This window comes from Gavia stellata, chromosome 2, assembly GCF_030936135.1.
Source record: "Gavia stellata isolate bGavSte3 chromosome 2, bGavSte3.hap2, whole genome shotgun sequence".
Lineage (NCBI taxonomy): Eukaryota > Metazoa > Chordata > Aves > Gaviiformes > Gaviidae > Gavia > Gavia stellata.
The window spans coordinates 4,953,595-4,977,940 of record NC_082595.1 but is presented as its reverse complement, the minus strand read 5'-3'; the positions used below and the strand labels follow the sequence as shown (position 1 = coordinate 4,977,940).

At 43.0% G+C, this 24,346-nt stretch overlaps 1 protein-coding gene across 1 annotated transcript in view; it reads left to right on the top strand.

Annotated features, from left to right (window-relative positions):
• The window catches only part of FSHR (follicle stimulating hormone receptor), an 85,420-nt gene extending 65,299 nt beyond the window's left edge, over positions 1-20,121 (top strand). The window contains exons 6-10 of the mRNA XM_059835459.1: positions 2,066-2,143; positions 7,105-7,173; positions 7,289-7,363; positions 12,388-12,573; positions 18,894-20,121. Of these exons, the coding sequence (XP_059691442.1) occupies positions 2,066-2,143; positions 7,105-7,173; positions 7,289-7,363; positions 12,388-12,573; positions 18,894-20,121 (1,636 nt within the window). The remainder of the gene's footprint in view (positions 1-2,065; positions 2,144-7,104; positions 7,174-7,288; positions 7,364-12,387; positions 12,574-18,893) is intronic.
• The last annotated feature ends 4,225 nt before the right edge of the window (positions 20,122-24,346 follow it).

The following is a 24,346-nucleotide window of genomic DNA, read 5'->3' as shown; positions in this document are numbered from 1 at the left end:
TGATGATAACGTGGCCCAAAAGTTCTCCATTCTCTCTAGGTCTCCCTTCTACAAAGCGTTATAACTTGCACTTTACAGACCGCTCTTCCTTTAACGACGCTACGAGTGTGTGCCTGGATGGCCCAGGGGACCAATAATAGGCTTTTACTCCTCCTTCACCAGTTGAAATCCAAACCAGGCTGGTGGCAATGGAAATTTATTGTCACCTGGTGACAGTTTTCTGGCCTGCATGGGAAGAGTTGCTGATCTCGGAGCTGTTCTCTGTGGAGAGGTAGCCACATCACAGAGAAAAAAAGAGGGGAAAAAACCACAGGGAAATACCTCTACTGTGCTCATTTTTTTCACTGGCAGTAAAACTGTCCAGAGAATGAATTTTTTTTTCCTATGGAAAATTTCAGTGCCAACAGGGAAAAAAATATTTGTGTAAAATCTTGTGTGAAAGCAGGCTTTTTTTTCTGTAAAAGCACTTTTTTTTCTGTAAAAAATACATATCAGAAAAAGCTTGATTTTTTTTCACTGAAAAAGATCTTGACACAAATTTTTCAATCAGTTCTTAGTATAACTGAAAGCAGAAAACCCAAGGAATAAGCAACTATTTCTTCTCTTCCTTTGGACAAGATATATTGTTAATGCACAGGCAAAGTTCTGTTCAAGTCTTTGATTAGAAGATTTCAAGCTGCAGAAACATTAATCCTGCAATTGTCTGAGTCATGGGCATTCATATAAGTAAAAATGCACAAAAAACGTAGAGGGGGATACCTGAATATAGTATACACACATATAAGATAAGAAATAAATTTCTGTAATACACTTGACATACGTAATTCTGAGAACTGCACTTCAGGGCTCCCTGAAACCATCAAGCAAATGCAACAGATACGGAGCTACAGAGGTTTCCTTCTGTAGACCTTTATGTTTATCATCAGTCTTAACTAGACTTGAATTATTGTGTCCTGCTGAGCAAGAGTTAATTTTTCCTCAGGTGAAGCTCCTCACTTTTCTCTGAGAATAAGTAGGCTTTGCTACTGCTTGAGTACCAACCTAGACCTTGGTGAAAACCCTGGCCCCACTAAGGTCAGTAGGAAAATTCCCATTGGCTTCAGTTGTACCAATATTTAAGCCCCAAAGATAGGTCTTGATAGGTCATCCGTGTTTATAAAGGGCTCCTGCAGATCCTTAGCAGAGGGATACGCTTCACTTGTATGGATGCTGCGCTCCCGCCTTATTCCTACATCTGCTGACCTCCATTTCCAGAACGAGGCCTCTGTGCAAGTGTCACTTAATGCAGAGTTGTGGCCATATTCAACAGTCAGCATGAGGTGATTTTGGAACCACACTTAATTGCAAGCTTTGCAGATAATTCATTTCATTCCATGCTTTCCAACAGAAACAGCATGAAAACAACCATATCCCCAGTCTAAATTATGAGTAATACTGTTTAACTTCTTTGAGGTCTATTTTGAGCAAGCAACAGAATGTATATCTGCCATTCCTTTTTTCATATCAGTCAAAACTGCTGAAAGACTGAAATGCCTACTTGTCAGTTCAACAAACTGCATTGACAGGGGTCCCGCGTCTTAAGTTCTTAAGCACATACAAAGCTTATAAGCAACCCCGTTGACATCGGCAGGAGAATTATTCGTGGGCTGGTAAGTATCCTGCTGAATCAGGCCAAAAAGGCTAATGGCTTTTCCTTCTTCTGGTTGGGAGGCTGCAAGAAGGGGTGGCCTCCCGGCCCCTCAGCTTGCATTTTCTGGGCAGCATGTTTGCTGGAGGAACAATTTCATCTGCCTCAGGGTTATAAGACCCGAGTTTTATGCATTTTAATGGCTTCAGCCTATTTGGGAGGAAAGTCTGGGGGTATTGGAAATGTTTTGCTCCAGCCTTTTTTACCAGGAATGTTTGTGCTCTGCAGACAAAATGTCTTAAAAACTTAAGTCGTCACCCTCTGCCTGTAATAGTTCCTCAGATTGACTATAAGGAAAAATACTGCGTTTGAAATAGCATTACATATTGAAAGACTCACAGAGGTACAAAAAGGTGTTGTTTCTGTTGTATTTTTCAGAGATATTCAGGACAATATCAATATACGTACAATCGAAAGAAATTCATTCACGGGCCTGAGTTCTGAAAGTGTGATTCTGTGAGTAAGACGTAGCAAATACATTATTCTCCTCATTAACTCATTTGTTCTCCAGTATAGGGTCAAGGAAACCAGGGGATGGGCACTATTTTATGCACTTCCAAATTCAGCTTGAGGTTTTAAACTTCTCCCCTACCCCTGAAATCTCTATTCTCTTTTCCTGCCATGAAAAATGAATGCTTTTGTGGGTTTTTTTGTTGTATTCCCATCCTGGTCTTTATTTTAGAAGCACAGCATAGAGCAAATTTAGTAATTACTGATGCCAAGGTTAAACATATTCCACCTACAACAACAGTTCCATGTGATACAAATTGTGTTCAAAAGGATGGCATGACTCATAAATATTTACAGTCAGACACATCACTCAAAGGCGTTTATTACTCAGGCAAAATATATGTAGATGTTGTGGAAATGTGGTATATTTGTACACAATGTTAATGCGTTGATACAGGTCGGTTCACAATGCAGTTTCACGCTGCGTGGTTAGATGGCTCTACATTTGACTGGAACAGTCATGTTTTTTAATGAACTATCTGGCTTCTTTGATCCTTTCTGTTGGTATATCAAAACGTACTGTTTGCTTGCTAACAAGCTGCCTTCATTTCACCTAGCCAGTGGCCAGACCGGAAAAATTTCTCACTGTGTCTGTGCAGTTTGCCTCATATACCGAAGCAGACAAGGAAGATCTGATAGGCTGATTGGGCTCGTGTTGATTTTGGTGGGAGCAAGGTCAGACCATCAATATTTGAAGAGAGACCGGTAACAAGTCACCTGGCTGTTCTCTCTCCTTCTTCCCCATCAGTTATGCACAACCTCTGTCTATGTCAAGTTCCCTGAAGTTTGAAACACGCACACGGTTTTCTCAAATATATATTCAAGTCATGATACCCTAAATGTACGGGTTTATCTTTTCTCCTGTGATGATAATATTTGCTGCTCAGGTGGGACTTTGTATTTTCAGAGCGCTGCGCAACAAGTACCATATTTGTTTCCATAATACCACTATAGGGTGAGATAAATAGCCCAGATTTTTACTGTGATTTGACTTCTCTGTGCTGCTTGAGCATCATGAAACCGGCTTCCCTCTCTCCCCAGGATGTCCCATTGCTTGTATGATTACTGCCTGGGTATTGAAAGACTCTCTGAGGACTTAAGGCTGCTGGTTTGCTGGCAAAATTGGCCTGGGGAGGGGATCATGTCCTCTTCCAGCTGCTCTGCCCTGCCTCCTGCAACAGCCCCATTGCCACGGGTGCCCCGCGCCCACCAGTGTGGGCAGGAGCAGCAAGAGCTCTGCAAGCAGACCTGGCCACCGCCACGCCTGGTCGGACGATGTCCTGAGCCTGCTGTAGTTCTCCCTCGGGACAGAGACCCTGTGTGAGCTCTTTGAGAGTCCCTGGTCAAGTTTTCCTTGTGCTGTGATGAACTTACCTCACTTTAGACCCAAATTTGCTGGTTTTCTATGCAAAACTGAAGTCACTGTGCACCGCAATGGAAAGTTACTGCTACAGCAACATCATTTTGTGAAACCAGGCGTGTCAAGATGGCATTAAAACCACCCAGGACTCACTGAACCCTCACATTTCTGGGGAGACGCGATATTAGCAAGTTTAGCTGTGGCAGGCTCCAAGCATATTTAAGCCAGTAATTTGGATTGCATCTGATCTTACGCTATGCCTGGGATCAGCACAGACCGGAACTGTGGATCCATTTGGCAAAAAAGCGTTAGAAATCTATGGAAGAAATCCACGTTTCTTCCAGGTCTGCATGCCACTTAGAGCCTAAGATAGAGCTTTCCTGCCCTGAAATAGGGTGTAAATAGCACCTCAGGGGCAGTGGCCTCCTGCACCGGGCGAATTTTAAAGTGTTTTAAAAATACCGGTATAGCCATGAAATGGTGAGTAAAAGCCCATATGTCCAAGCTCCAGATCTCTGCATCTATTGTCACTTGTTGCTAATGTAAGAGTTAGTGGAGTCAGTAAGGAATGCTGGTTGAAGTGAGGGGAGGTTATGGAGAGGCTCATCTTGAGGGCGCTCACGGGACACGTGCAGGTTACCCAAGGGATCAGGCCAAGCCAGCACGGGTTCATGAAAGGCAGGTCCTGCTTGACCAACCTGATCTCCTTCTATGACCAGGTGACCCGCCTAGTGGATGAGGGGAAGGCTGTTGATGTTGTCTACCTGGACTTCAGCAAAGCCTTTGACACTGTTCCCCACAGTATTCTCCTAGAGAAGCTGGCGGCCTGTGGTTTAGACAGGTACACTCTTCGCTGGGTAAAAAACTGGCTGGATGGCCGAGCCCAGAGGGTTGTGGTGAATGGGGTGAAATCCAGCTGGCGGCCGGTCACAAGCGGAGTCCCCCAGGGCTCGGTTTTGGGACCGGTCTTGTTTAATATCTTCATTGATGATCTGGATGAGGGGATAGAGTGCTCCCTCAGCAAGTTTGCAGATGACACCAAGTTGGGAGGGAGTGTTGATCTGCTTGAGGGTAGGAAGGCTCTGCAGAGGGATCTGGACAGGCTGGATCGATGGGCTGAGGCCAACCGGATGAAGTTCAATAAGGCCAAGTGCCGGGTTCTACACTTCGGCCACAACAACCCCAGGCAACGCTACAGGCTTGGGGATGAGTGGCTGGAAAGTTCCCCTGCAGAAAAGGACCTGGGGGTGTTGATCGACACCCGGCTGAATATGAGCCAGCAGTGTGCCCAGGTGGCCAAGGCGGCCAACGGCATCCTGGCTTGCATCAGAAATGGTGTGGCCAGCAGGAGCAGGGAGGTGATCATGCCTCTGTACTCGGCTCTGGTGAGGCCGCACCTCGAATACTGTGTTCAATTTTGGGCCCCTCACTACAAGAAGGACATTGAGGTGCTGGAGCGTGTCCAGAGAAGGGCGACGAAGCTGGTGAGGGGTCTGGAACACAAGTCTTATGAGGAGCGGCTGAGCGAGCTGGGGTTGTTTAGCCTGGAGAAGAGGAGGCTGAGGGGAGACCTTATCGCTCTCTACAACTACCTGAAAGGGGGTTGCAGAGAGGTGGGTGTTGGTCTCTTCTCCCAAGTGACTAGTGACAGGACTAGAGGAAATGGCCTCAAGTTGCGACAGGGGAGGTTCAGGCTAGACATTAGGAAAAAGTTCTTCACTGAGAGAGTGGTGAAACACTGGAATAGGCTGCCCAGGGAGGTGGTAGAGTCACCCTCCCTGGAGGTATTCAAGGAGCGTGTGGATGTGGCATTGTGGGATGTAGCTTGATGGACATGGTGCTGTGTGGTGTTGGGTGGGTTGTGGCTTGTTATTGTTGTTGTGTGGCGTGGGTTTTGTGGTTGTGGTTGGTGTTTTTTTTTTTTTTTTTTTTTTTTTGTGGGTGTTTCCCCCCCCCCCCCCCCCCCCCCCCCCCCAGGTTGGACTCGATGATCTTACAGGTCTTTTCCAACCGTACTGATTCTGTGATTCTGTGAGAATTTCTCTCAACACAAACTTGTCTGTATGTAGTATAATGAGGTCCTGGGATTTAGGTAATTTTTTTGTTTGTTTTTTTGCTGCTTGAATGCAATTAACCAAGTGACAGGAGTGCGTAGTCCACACTGTATGGCAACAGTGACTCTGATTTTACGACCTTAGTATCTCTTTGCGTTAGCATCATGTTCAGTGAGAGAATGCAGTAAGGGCTAATACTGTGATTAAAAGCGTATTTATCAGCCTGGCAGCTACGAATGGATAAGATCAATGTAATATAATGAATGTTTTAAACACTATGAGCAGGGACACGTCTCTTCTCTGTGCCTGCTCACTCATGTCTAATAGCACTTGCAAGTGAAGGGGACGGTGACAGTTCTCCTGATCCGACCCGACAGACATTATAGACACGAGCTCTGTACAACTGCCTGTCGCGGTCACAGGGGTAATCCTTTTGGCCAGACCCATAACCGATTTTCATGCTGACCTTGGCTCACCACCTCAGACCTTAGATAAGTGGGTCACCTGCATGCTCAGCTTTCAGTGCGAATTAGAAAGAAAGCGTCCAGGTTTGCTGACAGTTTAATTAAATCAGGCCGGTTTTGCCATCAATCAGACTTGTCATTGCCTGTTAGAGAGGGCGTGAGTTGCAAAGTGACGTTTAAAGCAAGACGAAAGATTGCACCATAAAGTTGATGAATATAACTGACCCAAATGTAAATTTTCAGGACCGTGAAGGGAAGAGAGGGAAGGACGTGAAACGTTAATTAGTTAATGCACTACAGTAAAAACTTGGCGGAAAGCCCCAGGAGCTTCGATTCCCAGGTTCACTACCTGTGTCTCCTACCGGGGGAAGGAGCCCGGGGAGCTGGGACTGGGGCAGCAGAGCAGACAGGGAGTGTAATTTGTCGAGGCGGCAGACGTAGGCGGAATTGGACGCTTCCCGGGCAGTTTGGCACCACCGCCACCCCCCTCCTGCCCTCCTGCCTGGCTCGGTGACGGTCAGCCTCCCTCCTCCGCCTGCCCCGCTGAGGACGTGAGACCAAGGCAGACGGCGGTCTGTTTTTTCTAGTCACTGGCCAAGGTTAAGCCATGGCCCAGCGTTTTGAAAGCATCTTGAAAAAAGTAAAACAAGTGGCACCGATAGCACCAGCAAGAAAGATCCCGGTCTCGCCCCTCCCGGGATTAACCTGGAACAGCTTCACTGACCCCGCTGCAGCCTTCCCAGGGAAGCCGTGAGCAGCACCAGCGTCTTCATCAGCTCTGCCCTTGCTTCAGAAATTTACTCTAGCTATCATCTCTGATGGTAACACTCATCTGCTCTATTCACATCTGTACTCTCCAAAGCCTTCCTCCAAATACCAGCTAGGATTCATAGAAATTTCACCATTTGAACATCCATTTAATAATTTTATTTGTTTGAGATCCCTTTCACTGATTTGAATTACATACAATTTAGTTATGAAGCATGAATAAGAACACAAATTTTTTTTTTTTTTTCCCCCCTATTCCAGATGGCTGAATAAAAATGGGATTCGGGAAATTGAGAATCATGCATTTAATGGAACCTACCTGGATGAGCTGTAACTATTTCTATTGTTTACTATTCTGAAAAACAATCATTAGAAGGTAGTAACTGCTGCAAGGTATTTTTTTAATCTCAGATTGTTTTAGCATAAATATTGTTGTGTTTTTCAGAAATCTAAGTGATAATCACTACCTGGAAAAGTTACCAAATGAGGTCTTCCACGGAGCCAATGGGCCCGTTGTTTTGTAAGTACTGTTCAGATATTATTTTTCTCATTATTGACTCCCTAGAAAAGAACAGTCTGGATTTCAACATCTCACAAATCTTGGAGTTCAAAACCGGAGGTGTAGTTCTGAATATAAAAAAACCCTGGAAGCCATAACTGAAATTTCAGCCTAGATCCATGTTTTCACTTTGTCCTCAAGTTTCTGGGAGTATTTGGATCCAGGGATTTAGATCCAGATTCCTCTCCACAGTTGGTTAAGCTCTGTACGAGAGTAGTTCTGCTTTGTTTTCTTCTAGAGAAAAATGTTTTTTTCTTTGAGCAAAATCAAGAATAGGTGAGTAGGTCCTCACTGTTTAAATCTGAATTGCTCACCACTGAAGATCTTGCCCCTGCGTCTCTGAAGCTTAATTTCGAAGATAAAATCCCTACCCTGCAGGGATAGGGATTGGTATGTCCCACCCCCCGTAGAGAGAGGTATGAGATACATCTCACACAGTTACAGCAGGATGTCTTTGGGGGGTGATAAGCTGGAAAGCGAGATCTCAGCAGTAGAGAATTCAGCAGTAGGATGCTCATGGATCTCAGTCACCATTACCTCAAGCCACGGTTTGCCCTGGGGTCTTAAAATGCCTGTGAGTGTGCACAACTGCTTGTGTTTCTGAGCACCAGCCACAACGCGTAAGAGCTGCAACAGACATGGGAGTCTTTTCTTTTTTTGTCTCCCCAATTCATCAGAGCCTTTCTCTCTTCCCATCTACCCTGGATGTCCAGAGAAGGCTAAGAGTCACCCAGAAAGGGCAAAAAGGGGTCATTGGAGCTGTTAGAAGATTTTACGCAGAGGTTAGAGTGGTTAGAAATCTAAAGAAGAGGGAGAAAAATGTCTGGCTAACCTTGAGTTCAGATCAGAGCTCTTCTGAAGGCCTTTTTTCCATGTTGTAATGGTCAGTGCACCTATGATATAAAGAGCTGTGGTATGCATTACTGCATTCTGCTCCACTTCCATCGCTCCCTCAAAGCATCTTCCTTCTGTGGAAAAGACTGCCAGTGGAGCATCTTTTCAGCAGTAATATCATAGATGTTTCTTTGGACAAGCGTTGTTTCCTGTAGCGAAAATTAAATGCATTTTCTTTCCAAGCTGTAGCTGATACAATCATATTCTGGACGTTTTATCAAATTGATTTGGCTGTAGTTCAGATTCATTTGATAGTTCAATTTCTAACACCGAGTTATTTGTGTAAGAAGTTTTCTGTTCCATTAGCAATACTTCCGCTATTCTATGGATGGGAAATTACCTTTTTACCCTGACTGAGATCATGAAAGAAGAGCCTACTTAGTCATCCGTCACTGTAGTGTACACCAGGAATGCGCTTTCACTTGTGGAAATGATTGACCCATAATCATATCTTTGCTGGGACAAATAGTATTGTTGCAATCAAATCTGAGTTGCAGACTGCAATGTTTTATTAGAATGAATGTCAGGATGTTTTAACTCTTGATCTTCCTGAACCAGTGTTCTACAGTCAGTTAATACCAACTTCTGTTTTATAATTCAGCACACTAAAACAATGTGAAAGCAACATAAACGCAAACAGTGGTGTCAGAAAGCATCAACCTTAGCCCTTGTACAGGCTACACAGTTTCACGAATCAATTCCTCTCTCAGGCTTACAGCTCTCAGCTGAATTAGAATATCTCTTTTGGAAAGATATCAAGTTTTTGGTTAAAGGATTTCAGCGCTGACAGTAGGCAAGTAAATCAAATGGCTAATTACTCCCACACCTATACATATTCTTTCTATACAAAATGCACTCTATTTCCATCTTGGAGTTTCACAGCGTCAATTTTCAGCAATATTGTTTCATTAATTCACTTTCTGGTGCTCCCAGAGCTGCAGTGGCTTACACCAGCTTTTATCGAAGTCCTTAGGAGTTCTTGGGCTGCGCCCTGACTCAGATGCAGGGCAAGGTATGGCTGTGGTCCATCCTGTCCTTGCAATTTGTCTTCAGTGGGAAATCCACAGAGGGGGGCCACAGGAGAACTCCAGTAGATCCCCAGCTCGACAGCTGAGTGCCTGAAGCCCAACCAGAGATCAGCTGAGATACAAGCATGGAGAAAATTGTTCTCACCGATTTCTGCTCCGCCAGCCACTTCTTGCTATTTCTGTGTGTGCCTTTCAAACCTCATCCATTGGTCAGTATTTTTGCTAATCCAACAGAGACTCCCAGTGGGAAAGGGAAGTGATTGGGAGAGAAGTCAGATTCATTTTGCTGTTCCTGCACCAGCTGCTGTCAAGGCTGATGACTAGCAGCCAAGCAATAATAATACAAGAACGTGTATTCCAGTCACCGATGCTTTCTGGTTTGATTTCCTACTGCCACTTTATCGACTTGTTCATCACGCTTATTTAATTTATCAAGCCTCTAACTAGAGAGCAACGTCCCAGAGAACCTCTGCACTGAGGTCTGCGTGTGGTGACTTGGTGGAGTAAGTTACTAAACCACCTGCACAGTGTCTGTGTTTGCTTATCAGTGGTGTATCGATAACTATCCCTAACAGACATACCAAAAAACCCCACAGGAGTAGGCAAAGCACTTGCCCTAACTCGCTTCTGTTTATGTGCAATAATGAGCATAGAAACAAAAATTTTTAAAAGAAGAAGAAAACATTGTCATGGAAAAATATTTAATATTTATGGAATTATTTAAAGATGCCCAGAGATCCAGTAACAGTTTAGCTATTTTTAAGTCTAGGTGATATTCCTATACATATTTACTTGTTATTTCCACGCAGTGTAGTAATAGTTTGGACTCGGTAAAGATTTTTAGCTAACAAGTCAAAGAAAACATTTTCCATGCTCTTGTTCAGAATTATGAGCCCCTGTAAAGTTTCACAGGCTCTTAATGATGCCATGAGTGATGCTGTCTGTGGATTTAGGCAGAAAACTGCTGTTTAGTTATTGAGTCATGAGCATATACTCTAGGTGACAGTTTTCATTAGGCAGCAAACTAAGGGCAGTAGTCAGTCCATGAAACAATCGAGGTTGCTCATTGCAACCTAATTACCTCTTCAAGTGTCTAAGTCAGAAATCGATAGCCTAAAATTTCTCATCAGCTGCTGCTTTTAGCTCCTGTGAGAAACAGGTCAGGCCCTGAACAACCTCAGGACCACACTGTGGCTTCTCTCAGCCTGACCTGCAGAAGTTCAAAACATTTCTGACTCCACCGGTCTGTCTTGCCCTTCCAGTAGAAGTCACAGCCTCAGGTCAGGGTGGCGGAGCGGGGTCTGTGTTTGCTCCTCTGCTGCCACAGTTCACGGTCCAGTTGTTGAAGGTGGTACATTCCTTCAGAGCCTGGATGCAAAGCCTCAGCCGTAGGCACAGCATGGACACAAAGATCATCTTTACCCACCACCAATTTTACTAACTGTTTTTTTAGCTGCCTATGGATTTGTTAGACGTGGCCACCCTAAGCGAAAGACCGTGAGTTCAAACAGAGCCACTTCCTGGTATAATTTTGTTTCTTAGAACAGAGGTGCAAATGTACGTATGGTAAATATCACAGAATCACTAAAGTTGGAAAAGACCTGTAAGATCATTAAGTCCAACCATCAACCCAACACCACCATGCCCACTAAACCATGTCCCACAGTGCCACGTCTACACGTTCCTTGAACACCTCCAGTGATGGTGACTCCACCACCTCCTTGGGCAGCCTATAGCAACTGTCTAAACTTTATTACATGCTGCTAAAACCCGGTCTCCCCCTCACATGGCATCACTCTACTGCATTAATACGATAATAAAAACAATTTCTGCATGTTGGGTAATAGAGATCAAATAACATGTTGTCCTGACATCATACTGTTACAGGTGAATTGGAAACTGAACCTTGGAGGGGGCATGGGGAAAACTACAAATATTGTCAGTCCAATTCCTTGATTAGGAAAAATTCCTTTCTTTTGTCAGAGAACAAAGCACAGAGCAGCCTCAGCAAACATTGCATCCTGGATCAACCTCAGGCCATAAGAGCACAGGGAACTAATTTTTACTGTTGCTCTTAAGAGAAAGAAGTGTGCTCTCCTGCTGTCACGAGCTGAGGGACACAGTTTTTGCCCTAGTGAGGGAAATGTGGGGACGTTTTGCCCCAGCTGCCACACCCTGGAGCTGTGGGGATGGGTTCCCAAGTATCTTTTAGCCTGGAGATGGAGCACCCTTGGTCCTTCTTCCCTTTCCCCTCGCGCGTGGCACAAGTCGAGATTTAGTGTTTGCACAATGTGTTTCCTTTTAAAAGCCCTGCTAATGCTCTCTTTAATACTTCCGTAGCTGTTTCTTCCATCGCTGCCTTTGATAGCCTGTCCTACACAATAATTGCCTTCCACATAAATACATCTCTACTAACCTCCTGTAATCTTGTCCCTTTCTTTGCTTCAGTCCGTGCTCTCTGTTTTTTAAACCTCTGGAAATATTTTGTTATTTTTGTTCCTCACAGTTTGAACCATGTGACCCCTGTCTCTCTTTAATCTCTTCTTCTTCCTAATGAGTACAAAACCTGATACCCCCAACCTCTCCTCACATCTGTACCCCCATGTGAGCTTCTCTCTTTGTGTTTATTGCCTGTTCCACAGCAGCCTTCTGAGGATGTGATGTTCATTAGGAAACTTCTGTTGTGATTTCATCAGCCTTTTTTATCCTGTAACAGTATTCTGGGATGATTGTTGCATTTACGGGGTATTTACTAAACCCAGAATCATATGGCACTAATGGTTTATGTCCGTGCTAATTCTTACCCAGAGGCTTATGGGATTTTATTTTTTTTTTTCCTCAGACCAGACTAACATCACTTGATTGTTGTTTGCAATGGATATTAGTTCAGGTTTCCTGGAGGAACACCTAATTTATCCCTGGATCCTCTTTTCAGTGCAGATTTCCAGCTGATCTCTTTCCTATCACTACTCTGAGAATGAGTAGGACAGTCTAAAACACATAGCCACTGTCGAGCAGAAGTAAATTTGCTTTTCACCAAGATTTTCATATGTTTTCTTAAAGGGATATTTCAAGGACAAGAATCAGTTTCCTGCCAAGTCATGGATTAGAACTCATTAAGAAGCTAAGAGCAAGGTCTACATACAATTTAAAAAAGCTTCCCGATTTAAGCAAATTTAGATCTTTGATTGAGGCAAACTTCACCTATCCTAGCCATTGCTGTGCATTTACAAACTGGAAAAGACAAAAGTAAGTGATTTCATTTGTTTTTCTTTTTGGTGCTTCTCAGCAATTGATAGTGAATTAAATAAACTTCCTCAAAATCTGGATAGAAAAGGTCTCTTCAGTGCAGGTAAGTAAATGGATAGAAATAAATCAATATACAATACATACAGGTTTATGCATGCTACACAGTGCACTGCCTCTCCATTACAAGGGAGTAATAAATTTTGATAGCTGTGTTAGCATCAGCATTCTCCCCAGGTGCAGCTCTAGCCCCCACCTGACATATACGTCCATCTTTCACTGGGACTTGCCGTCCTGCATCAGCCTGGAGCCACGCTGAAGACATTCAACAGGAAAAGTTTGATAACTTTTCAGGAGGTAGCTGGAGGGCAAGCTGTGTTTGCAGAGAAGCTGGTCAATACTTGGCCATCAATTCAGGAGGGCAACAGGACTGCTGAGTGATCTTAAACTCTTCTCTTAGAAAGCCACACTGATGTTGGAACACTGTCCAGCCAAGTGCCACAGATAAGTTATCTGTCGAATCTACATACACAACGTTTTTGGACAAGATTTCTGAAATGGTTAACCTAGAGCCGACCTCTTTTACCCAAATCTACAGAGGGAGGGTGGGGTGTCTTTATAGACTCCCAAAGTAATTTTCCATGCTTGTTCAATTTTCCATTAGCAAGTCGCAGTGAGACTTCAGGTATCAATGATTCTCATCAGCTGCTCAGATAGACTTTAAACGTACACGTTAACTAGTTAATGAACCTCCTGAGTTCGTGCCATTGGAAAACATGAAGAACTGCCACTTATGGAAACTCCTGTTATTGTTTGAAGTTCTTCCTTTGCTGGATGTCCTCAAAGACTTGGAATTTGCCATGGCAGAAAAAAAACTGTGGATCCTTGTTATAATTCAAGATATTGCCTTCAGAAGTTGCCTAAAACTTCAAAGAAAAGTAAAACTATGTAGAGAAAGCATAAACCACTAGCAGCTTCTATTTTAATACTTATAATAGCCATTAATTTTACTTTTAGCATTGTATTGTCACCAGGCAATGAAAGAGAACCGATCTTGCTTGTGCCAATAGCTAGTAAATATCACCTACATATGTTTGCAAAACTATCTGTGTAAAGGGTGCAAGCCTGATGGCAGAGACTGCAGTGATAAGGGAAGTATCTGACAGAATTCATCCCCCATTGCCCCCAAAGTGCTAAACTTTTCGCTAGGACAGTTTCTCAGCAGGAGACATTTTCACATACTTCTGCAGGCTCGGTAGCTTGCTAAGTAGAAATGGGTCCAGTTCTTCCAGCACTGGTGGCAAAGTGGTATTTGCCCATGAGTCCAATGGAAGCATGTTGAGTCCTGAATCTGCAAAGGGACCTTGATATCACTATCATTCGTATTTTTGAAGGTACTTGGCTTCTGGGCTGCTTGGGCCAAATCAGGATCCAAATCCCAGAACCCACCCCTTAAATTAGGCAACTGGACTTTTCAAAAACAAAGTAAGTGTTGCTACTGAAGGAAAGCTACAGGAGGAAATGACCCTGATCTTGTGATAAGCTCTCAGTATCTAGTCCCCTCACTTGGGCTTTAAATAACTTTCATGTGGTGCTTGCCCCAGGGAATTGAAGCCCACAGCACTCAATTCCCCCTTAGTATAGCCCCACTTTTGGAAGCCTCTGCCCTGGCAGGTGAGAAACCAAGGAGGACATAGACAGCTTTTCCCACAGCCTGGGCAAGTGTAATTTTGCAACGAAATGCCAAGGAACTGTGCAGAGCTCACGTAGCCCAAGTGCGGATGGCCGGTGAGCTGGGCTGGAGCACCACGCGGCGGTGGGACTGCTTCTGGAGCAAGTCTGGTCACAACTTCACAGTCCCCTATAATATCAGGTGTGATGCGATGGTAAGAAATAGCATGCAAGTTGGAGATGCTCTTCTTTATGATATATGATTACATGAATGAATCTGCATGTGAACTGTATCACCCTGGTCAACAGAGCAAAGTTGAGTGTATTTATATATGTCTTTAATAGTTACCAGATGTATCTTTTACAAAACATTAAGCATAAATGGAAAATTCCTAGAAGCAATTATTTAGATCAACCCTTCCTGTTAACTGCTTTAAAACATAATTAAAAATGGTAATTTCTTTCACACAGTCATGTGTCTTGTACTGAAATTGGTGGGAGACTGATATCTTCTCTCCAGCTTAGAGAGAGAAAATGGATGCATCTTAGTTCGGTTTGAATACCCAAGGTATTACCATACACTGAGCAGAGATTAGTCACATGTACAGTAGCTACACCCGCTTTCATTTCAAAGCAGTTTTCTTGACAGCTGCCACAAGCCGTGTGTGCACTGAAGACTGCTCAGGTTGTTTAAGAGTTATTAATAGTTTGCAGTGCTTGATCACACAACATGTATTATTTCTCTGGCGAGAGCTGTGCTTGGTTCCGTGCAGCGGGGATTACTTGTGGTGGTGAGCACCGTGATGGGACCTGACTTGCCATGCACCTTCGCAGGAGGCGGTCATTCTTCCCTGGCCGTTTGGGCCTCAGAATATCTCCAGGTAGCCCAGGGAGGATAAAAAGGGTGCCTCGTCACCCCCAGAAGTGCATTTTTAAGGATCGCTGCAGCAGTTTGTGTTCACGTGTGAAATCTCGGAAGGAATTAAGACAAGGATGTTTGTCCCCTTTCTGACTGCCCTGTTTATGTTAGATTTCCCCTCTTTGAGACTTTTGCAGCACTCAAGAACCTTAGATAAAATAAGTTGCCATAGTGGATCATGCTCGATCACCTCTCCCAAATCCATCTGCACCGGCAAAAAGGCGCTGTTGTGATAACAGAAAGCTTAAACCTGTTACAGCAGCTGTGCTTTCTAAATTTTGGAGGATGTTGCATCAAGCACAGTCCCACCAGACTGAGACACAAATTAAAATGTAGACAATTTTGATGCTTTTTTTTCTTTCCCATTCCAATAAGGATTATACGATAAATATTGATCTATAGATTTATCCCACTGGAATATTGTGATGCTGGCCTAAAAGAAGGTAAACTGCTTTTCCAGGACAAGCCCAGTGCAGTATGTTGAACTCCCCTCACGTTTTTCTGTGACTGGAAAATAATACCAGTGTGTGTGGATAGGGCAGAGGCTGGATGTTAAAACCCTCAACTTGACATAGACCATTATGAACTTCGGCAAGCTTTTGGCTTTCTTTGACATAAAGATCACCTTCTGCCTAAAAGAATGACATTGATATGACTCTGTCCTTACACTTGATCATTATTATTTGGAGGAGCTGTCACTTGAAATCCTACTTTTTTTAAAAATGTGGCAGCATGAGGAGTCGTGTTTGGACCTCATCTCATGAGAACATAATATCGGTCGCTCACAACTCACTTGATGTCACTTTTCAGTGAGGATGATTGGTTTGAGGTAGGGCTTAATACAGAGCCTAGGTCGGGACTATTTATTCTGCTGAGCGTGTTTCTCAGCACACAAGATCCTGCTGTCACCGGATCCAGACAAAGCGCATAAAATAACTACTTGTCCAGAGGTAGTAATTTCCGTTTATTTTTGCGAAAGCACTCTGCCAATTTTGTTATTCTTTAAGTTGTCCTTTCTCTAGTTTATTTTTCAGAGGGTTTACTTGAGCAAAGCGATGTTAAACAGAAAGAGGTTACAAAGAGACTGAATAAATGAACTGTGCTACGATACCCACCATCCCACAAGGAAGCAAGGACCCATCCCTTGCCAAAAAATGTTTTAACTTGCTGCTCTGAACGCACTGCACAGCCCAAAGGGTAAACATCCCAGGGCAAAGAAGCAGGAAGCAGTCAGTACCAGAGGATGGCTCTTTTTTCCCTCGGGCGTTTGCAATCGCCCGTCTTACCTGCTCGCGGTACAGCTAATCAGCCAGGAGATTCCCTGCCACCCATCCTCGGAGCAAACAGAGCAGCTAACTCTGTGGGAACCTGATTTTATTTGGGACCGCTGGCTGTAAAATAATTCAAGAATGAATAAATTGTAATATCAGAAATATTTAATTGGCCTTACATAGCAGTCTTATCAGGGGACAGATTTAGCTCCAGGCAGTGCCTCCGTAATTTGGGAAAAAGGTTTATTTTTAACTCATAGCTGAGAAATGACTGGATAAAAACATTTCCTTCAATTCATTTACGGAGAACAACCAATAGCAATAGCTTTCAGTGCCCTCGAGTGCCTGTTGCACTCCAAACTGAGGGACTTTCTCTCCCGTTATTGCTCCTTGGAAGCATACGTTCCCTTTCAGCTAGAGAACTGTTGATATATTGATCAATACACTGGACACCTCACTCATCCGTATGCGAGCAGGACACAGGGGAGCGAAATGTAATGCCTTGTTATTGCTATTGTGACCTTCATAGTGCATATTTGACCTCACAGAAAATCAGTTTTCTGCCTCAGTTGACAGGCAAGATAAAAAATATTGATAATAGTAGAGGATGCTCAGAACCTCATAGGAAATGTCCCTCACCTTCTGGTGCTGGGCCTTCATTAGTTTTCCATTCTTGCAGACCTTTTAAACTCGATTTTTGGAAGATGTAGTGAGTGCACAAAGTCAAAGGGTAAAATTAGGTTACAAAAAAGAATTCTCCTTTTTAAGCTGCTACCAATTGTTTAACAAATTCAGCCTACCTTGCCTAGAAAGCTCCTCTCTCAACTGTACTGCAAGTCAGGGTGGAAGATAAGCTGGGGTCCTGTCCTAGAAATTATAAACCTAAATTGCTGTCTAGGCTGTACATGAAAGTAGGCAGAGCTGAACTGTGTTGGGTTCACAACACACTGTCAACTATTTTATTCCCTAACTCAGATTAAGTCGGGATCCATTTTAAGCAAAGCTATGGATGCAACTTTCTAGGACACCAAACTTCGAAGATGACCTAGGAGAAACAGTTGATAAAGCCTGACCCTTTATTTCTTGTTAACACGCCTTGATATTTCTTAGCTTGATGGACCTGATCATCTTTCTGTCATCTCAGCTAAAACATTTGTTTCTTCCTTTGGTCTAGGCATGAAGAAGAAGGGCATAGAGTTAATCCTCTAGGAAATAAAGCCAAACACAAAACTGTCAAAAAAATACTTGGTTTACCTTCAAAGGCATTTTTCCTTGAAGCGCTTTTTCTTTATTTCCTTTATCTATCTTTTCTAAAATATGCAAAATGTTTTAAAAAGTCTTTCTGACAGAAACAAAAGCAACTACTGTTTCTACAGAAATGTTGGGTTGGTTTGGCTTGGCTTGACTTTGCTTCACTTCGCTCGGTTTCAAATCCATTTCCTTTGAAAAACAGTTTTTAAGCAAAATGTTCTACCATATCTTGTGTTTGTATCTGTGTTGGCATCTGGCTTCTAGAGATTATCTGGAAGACTGCATGAACTTATTTATGCTATTTATTTGTGTTAATGGCCAGTTACCAATATGATATGAGATACTCAAAATGAGTGGCACAAACTGGAGTTGTTCTGTGGACTGAAGGAGTTACAAGATTGAATATGGCACACTGACTGCCAAAAACTTCAGGAAAAGGGGAATTCGAGAGTAATGCTAAGGGATAATAGCATTATTGTGATTATACAGATTCCTTATGGGCACAGCTGAATTGACTCATGCTTCAAAGTTCAGCCTTCAGGAATTCATCATCACGTATTTCCCCTGTGCAAGAATCAGTTTATCAATGACAGGTTATGTCAGAAATTCCATTGAATTAAGGACAGCTTCTTACAGAATGCACCTGTCCAGGTGGATAACTGTGTCATGATTGCTAGTAAAGCAAACATCAGTCTCTTTTTATTTGAAAGAACGAGAGGAAATGGCCTGAAGTTGTGCCAGGGGAGGTTTAGACTGGGTATTAGGAAAAATTTCTTTACTAACAGAGTGGTGAAGCATTGGAACAGGCTGCCTGGAGGGGGGTGGAGTCACCATCCCTGGAGGTGTTCAAGGAACATGTGGACGTGGCACTGCGGGACATAGTTTAATGGGCATGGTGGGGTTGGGTTGATGGTTGGACCTGATGATCTTGCAGGTCTTTTCCAACCTTAATGAATGATTCTGTGATTCTATGTGATTCTGTGATTCTTCCTTTCCCTTACATTTTATGATGTTTCCAAATCATTTACATTTTCAGGTAATATTTTATAAATAGGGACCAGCCAGACTATTAATTTCAATCTCCAGGGTAGTCTATATAATCAGCTAACCAGAAAAACTGAGCTGTTAATGGAAACTGGATGATTTCATGTTTGTTGTATGCCTCATGCCATGTCTCTTAGTTTCCAACTCTACTGTTTTTACAATTTCAGCACTGAATTACATCCGATATGTAGCATATCTCAGGCCAAGCAAGACTTTGATGAGCAGCCTGGCGATAAGATACACAGGCGATCTGCAGCTGAAGATTATATTTCCAACTACGGCACAGGATTTGACCCAGCAGAGAATGAATTTGACTATGGTTTATGCAATGAAGTAGTTAACGTAGCTTGCTCACCTAAACCCGATGCTTTCAATCCATGTGAAGATATCATGGGATACAACATTCTGAGAGTCTTGATATGGTTTATCAACATTTTAGCTATCACTGGGAACATTGTTGTCCTCATTATTTTAATAAGCAGTCAATACAAACTCACCGTACCTCGTTTTCTCATGTGCAATCTTGCATTTGCAGATCTTTGCATAGGTATCTATCTGTTGTTTATTGCGTCTGTAGATATCCAGACCAAAAGCCAGTATTACAACTATGCCATAGACTGGCAAACTGGGGCAGGATGCAATGCTGCAGGATTTTTTACAGTGTTTGCAAGTGAACTCTCAGTCTACACGCTGACTGTGATAACTCTGGAAAGGTGGCACACCATCACCTACGCCATGCAACTGGACCGCAAGGTTCGATTTCGTCACGCTGTGATTATAATGATTTTTGGCTGGATGTTTGCTTTCACGGTGGCGCTTCTTCCCATATTTGGAGTCAGCAGCTACATGAAGGTCAGCATCTGTTTGCCCATGGATATAGAAACACCATTTTCTCAGGCTTATGTTATATTTCTTTTAGTGTTGAATGTACTTGCATTTGTGATCATATGTGCCTGCTACATCTGCATCTACTTTACTGTGAGAAACCCTAATGTCGTCTCTTCAAACAGTGACACCAAGATTGCCAAGCGCATGGCCATACTGATCTTCACGGACTTCCTCTGCATGGCACCAATATCTTTTTTTGCAATATCAGCCTCACTCAAGGTTCCTCTCATCACAGTGTCCAAATCCAAGATCCTTCTGGTTTTGTTTTACCCCATCAATTCCTGTGCTAACCCTTTCCTCTATGCCATTTTCACAAAGACTTTCCGCAGGGATTTCTTCATTCTGTTGAGCAAGTTTGGTTGCTGTGAAATGCAAGCCCAGATTTACAGAACAGAGACCTCCTCATCGGCTCATAATTTCCACACAAGAAATGGCCATTGCCCTCCTGCATCAAAAAACAGTGATGGGACTATTTATTCATTGGTTCCTATGAATCACTTGAACTGAAATGCTTGCATGAATTTGTGTCTGAGGCAGTGTGATTATCACTTTCAACTGCGAACTTGAATAATGACTTAGCATAGCATGTAAACTTATTTTTTACGGGAAAAAAAAATTATTTCCACTTTGCTATTTTTGTTCAATGAACAGCCACCAGAGATGACACATCATCTTCATCTGTTCTTGAAGGACAAAGAACAAAACTTCAGTATGTGCCAAAGTGTCCTTGTAGAATTGTCTCAAGAAATAAATGAGATTATAAACTGGTATCTCCCACCGTACAGGCAGAGATTCCTTTAATTCTAGGAAAAATGTTAGCTGCTTACTGAGAATTAAGTCGTGGTTATATACAGTTGAAAGAAAAAAATATGTAGAATTAATTTTTTTTGTCTGTGAAGCTTGTTATAACAATGACAGATAATTAGTTCTTTTCATTAATCACATCTCCGGGGGTTACAGGAGACAGAAGGCCAACTTAAAGCCCTCCTTCAGCACAGACTTACAAGGAATGAGAATATCTTGTGTTGTTTCCATTTCTGTTCACCACAGCAGAGGGGCAGAAAGCATCTCCAGCTAGGCTGGTGTTAGCTGTTCCACACTGCACGGACCTGCCTAGCTCTGCCCATAAGTGTCACTTTGGGTGGGGTTTGTGTTGATCTAGACTGGCAGGCTCAGAGAACCAGATTTCACCTGAGTTTGAATCAAGGAGTTTGGCTTGGGATTTGTTTTCAAGATGAGAAAGAGCAAGAACGAGAGCAGGAGAAACCCTTCAGAATAAGGAGGAGGTTTTCTCAAGCTGGACTCACAAAGTTGGGTTGAAATCACTTTTGTGTGGCTGGACCCCTTGGGTAGGGCAAGATGGGCCAACGGGTTGCTTTAACATGATACCTGAGGCAGGTTTGCCATACAGCAGTATTAGTGCATTGCACTGCCTGGGTTATGTAAAGGACGATGGATCCGATATGGCTTTTGAAAACCTGAACAAAAGTTTTTGTGAAATCCTACAAGCTGTCTCTCCCTTTTCCTTCTAAAAAAATCCTCCATGTGCACATTATCAGATGATGGTCAGATTTAACGACCTGAAAGAAACCATACACTGCATATGTTGAAATAACAAAAAAGAAAAAGCTCTTAATCAAGATTTCCTGATTTTACAGAGGTTTTGAATAACATCTCAATGAACATACAGACTTTTTACATGATCTGAATATCAAACTTAATCATTCCAAATCGCACCAAAGATTTAGGGTTGGGTAGGGTTTTCTCATGCTGATTGTGTGCGGTATGTGGGCATAAAGAAAACACCAGGACAGGAGTCTGGGCTTCATTCCCGCCCCACAAGCAATTCACAGTTTTGCCCCATAAGATTATAAATCTTTGGAGTCTTCATGGTTAAACGTGATGAGCTTTGAATATTTCCTGCCTACAACTCCTGAAATTTCAGTAGCAATTCTTGATGCTTCTATCCATAATTTCCCCTGTCATCAGCTTCACATTTCAGCATTTGAACCTGATGTGAATAACTACAGGAGATGATTATTCATTCAGTCCTAGCCAGGGAAGGAAGTATCAGCTCCCTAGTGCGTAAAACAGGGGAGATCAAAGACAGTGTGTTTTGCGGGGGGAAATTTCATTACTCAACACAAGTAACACTCCCTCCAAGATCCAGGAGAAGGCAGAATGAAAGAACGAAACAGGAAAGGCAGTTCATCTCTGGGAAGCTTTTCTGAACTACTCAGAGGAATCATTTCTTCACAAATGCTTTACGTCATATACGGTGTATCGGTGTGCCGCCATTAAAACCCATCCCAATGGAGGTGTCTGAATGATGATGTTCCAAAATGACAACTATTCTAGTTGCATCAAAAAAAGGCTCCTGAATCTATTCTTGGGCCAAAAATGAGAGGTGTCCTTTGGCAAATGCTAGCCCATTTTTGTTGATAAACAGGGCAAATTCTTGTAGCACATTGCACTTTTTTGCCTGGGCCATGACCATTTGCGAAGGCAATAGGCTGAGACGTGGCAGTTCAAGAAAGCACAGGCACAGTCTAGAAGCCAGTCTTGTAAATCCTCTCACTGGCTTGGTACAGCTCATCTGCTTCATGCAAAACCATTGCCCTGACATTTGCAGAACTGGGACCGAGTTAAACATGCTTTGCAAATAAACACCCCTGAAAAGAGACCTTGCAGGGTTGTGTCTTGTAGCCAAAGTCAGAACACGGCCCAAGGGATGAAGCCATCTAGCCCATGGCTCTTCCTCCAGAGCAGACAAGGGATGGATGATACCTGAAGAGCAAATAGAGCCCGCATAACCAGACACCTTGCCTCATCCCTAGCAGGAGGACAGCACGGAATTGCTTCAGGTGCGTGTCATCCTGCTCACACATGCTGCACAGGAGGTCTGGTGGCAGATCAGGCTGTGGCAGCAGCTCCAAAGCTGGGAGGCTGACTGTGTGGTTGCCAAGACAAAAAAACTCCTTCTTGTAGTCCTCAGATCTGCCTGGCTTTCACTGTTCTTTGGATTTTAATTTTAAGCATCTTCCAAATTGTGAGGGACATCATAGGACCTGTATCTTTCCCTTTGTGGGACATTGGTCCTTTTATAGCAATTTTTTGAAGCAATGTTTTTTCTTTGAAGAAAGTGGTATAAGAAAAAAAAAAAGCAAGATACATTTTATTCATGCTTGTAATGTAAAAAAAGCCTGCTGGTGTCTGGTGTGGATTTTCTCAGCACTGAACAACATGTTTATGTGTGTAATCTTTAAGCTATTTTACATTTCCCTTTCTGAAATTGATTTTAATAAAACCAATATAAAAATAAAGTGCCTTGAGAACAAGTGTACAGCCAGAGATATGCTGATGAAGTATGCAGTAAATGTTACTGCTTATCTGGAGAGCTCCATTTATGCAGCACAGCCTCCACAGTCGGGTCACTGTGACCTACAGATGAAACTTGGCTGATGAGAGACTCTGCAAAGAAAACCCTCCTGTAGCCTCCTGGAGAGTTAACAAAGCGCAGAAAGGTATGTATGAAATCTTTTAAACAGGTAACTTAGCAGCACTGACCCTCCTTTGTTTTAACCAATCTCTACTATTAATTCACATTTCTTAAGACATAAGATACAAACCACTGATAGAACGTTGACAGGCATTTTGCTCCTTTTTAATATATATAAATGGCTCTTCTAATGTGATGCATTCTAATTTTCTTTCCCTCTTTTTTTATATCGAGGGCTTGGAGCTCTGTTTTATTGAGTCTTTTGTTCAGACAACTGTGCGTCTGTGAACGCACATGTGTGCACACATGTGTAGGGGAGACAGGCCACAGGTAACAAGGAAACCGAGTCAAAGCTTAGCTCAGACTGGCAGGAAAATTCTTGGAGTTTTTCCAGCTAGCTTGCTCCAAAGACCATCTGACAGTCAACAATATTGTAATACCTTCTGGTTTTCCTCCATGCCTTTACGTGGCCCTCACATTTCAGTCTCCCCAGAAAATGCCCCGTTAAAGAGTTATGGCTGTCTTTGCCCTTACGGTGCCATCATCAGCGTGATACAAAGAGACTGTGCTGGCAGTAAATTTGCTGCCTTTGAGGACGCAATGAATAACTTCTTCATCTGCTTGATAGAAGCAACACTCCTTCAAGGCATGTAGCTTGTGAGGAACCCATACCTGACCTCCCCGAGTAACACACGTCTGGTGTTGTGATGGGAAGTGAGAAATGGGGCCACTTCGGCTTGGTGGATTGAAGGCCACATCACGAAAATTGCCACCACAGGTAAAGGTAATGGGAACAGCTGGTCAAAAGCATCAATAAAAGCAAAAACCTGACTCACCAGAGAAAATGAACCATGAGCCATTTTCTTTACAACATTGCTCTGGGGGTTGCACAGATATGCCAGGCAGGGTTTGCTCATTAGAAGGCAGGTCTACATCTGAGCTTGTTAAGAATGCAAGATGAGGCTTTGCATCCCATTTAGCAAGTCTTCAAATCATTTGACCACATTTCTTTCCTGTAGATTCCCTCCTAATCATTCCGCTGAGGACACAGCAGATAATCTTACATTTAATTTATGCAGCTTTGTTGTTAAGAAGAGTTAATAATGCGAAATGATTTGTCCTCGAGGAATAATTTAACCATCCCTCCCACTCCCTGAATGAAAGAACAGAAAAGAAAGGTGGGTCTGGTTCAAATGGTCAAGTAAGCACATACAAACCTCCTCACAGATTTGC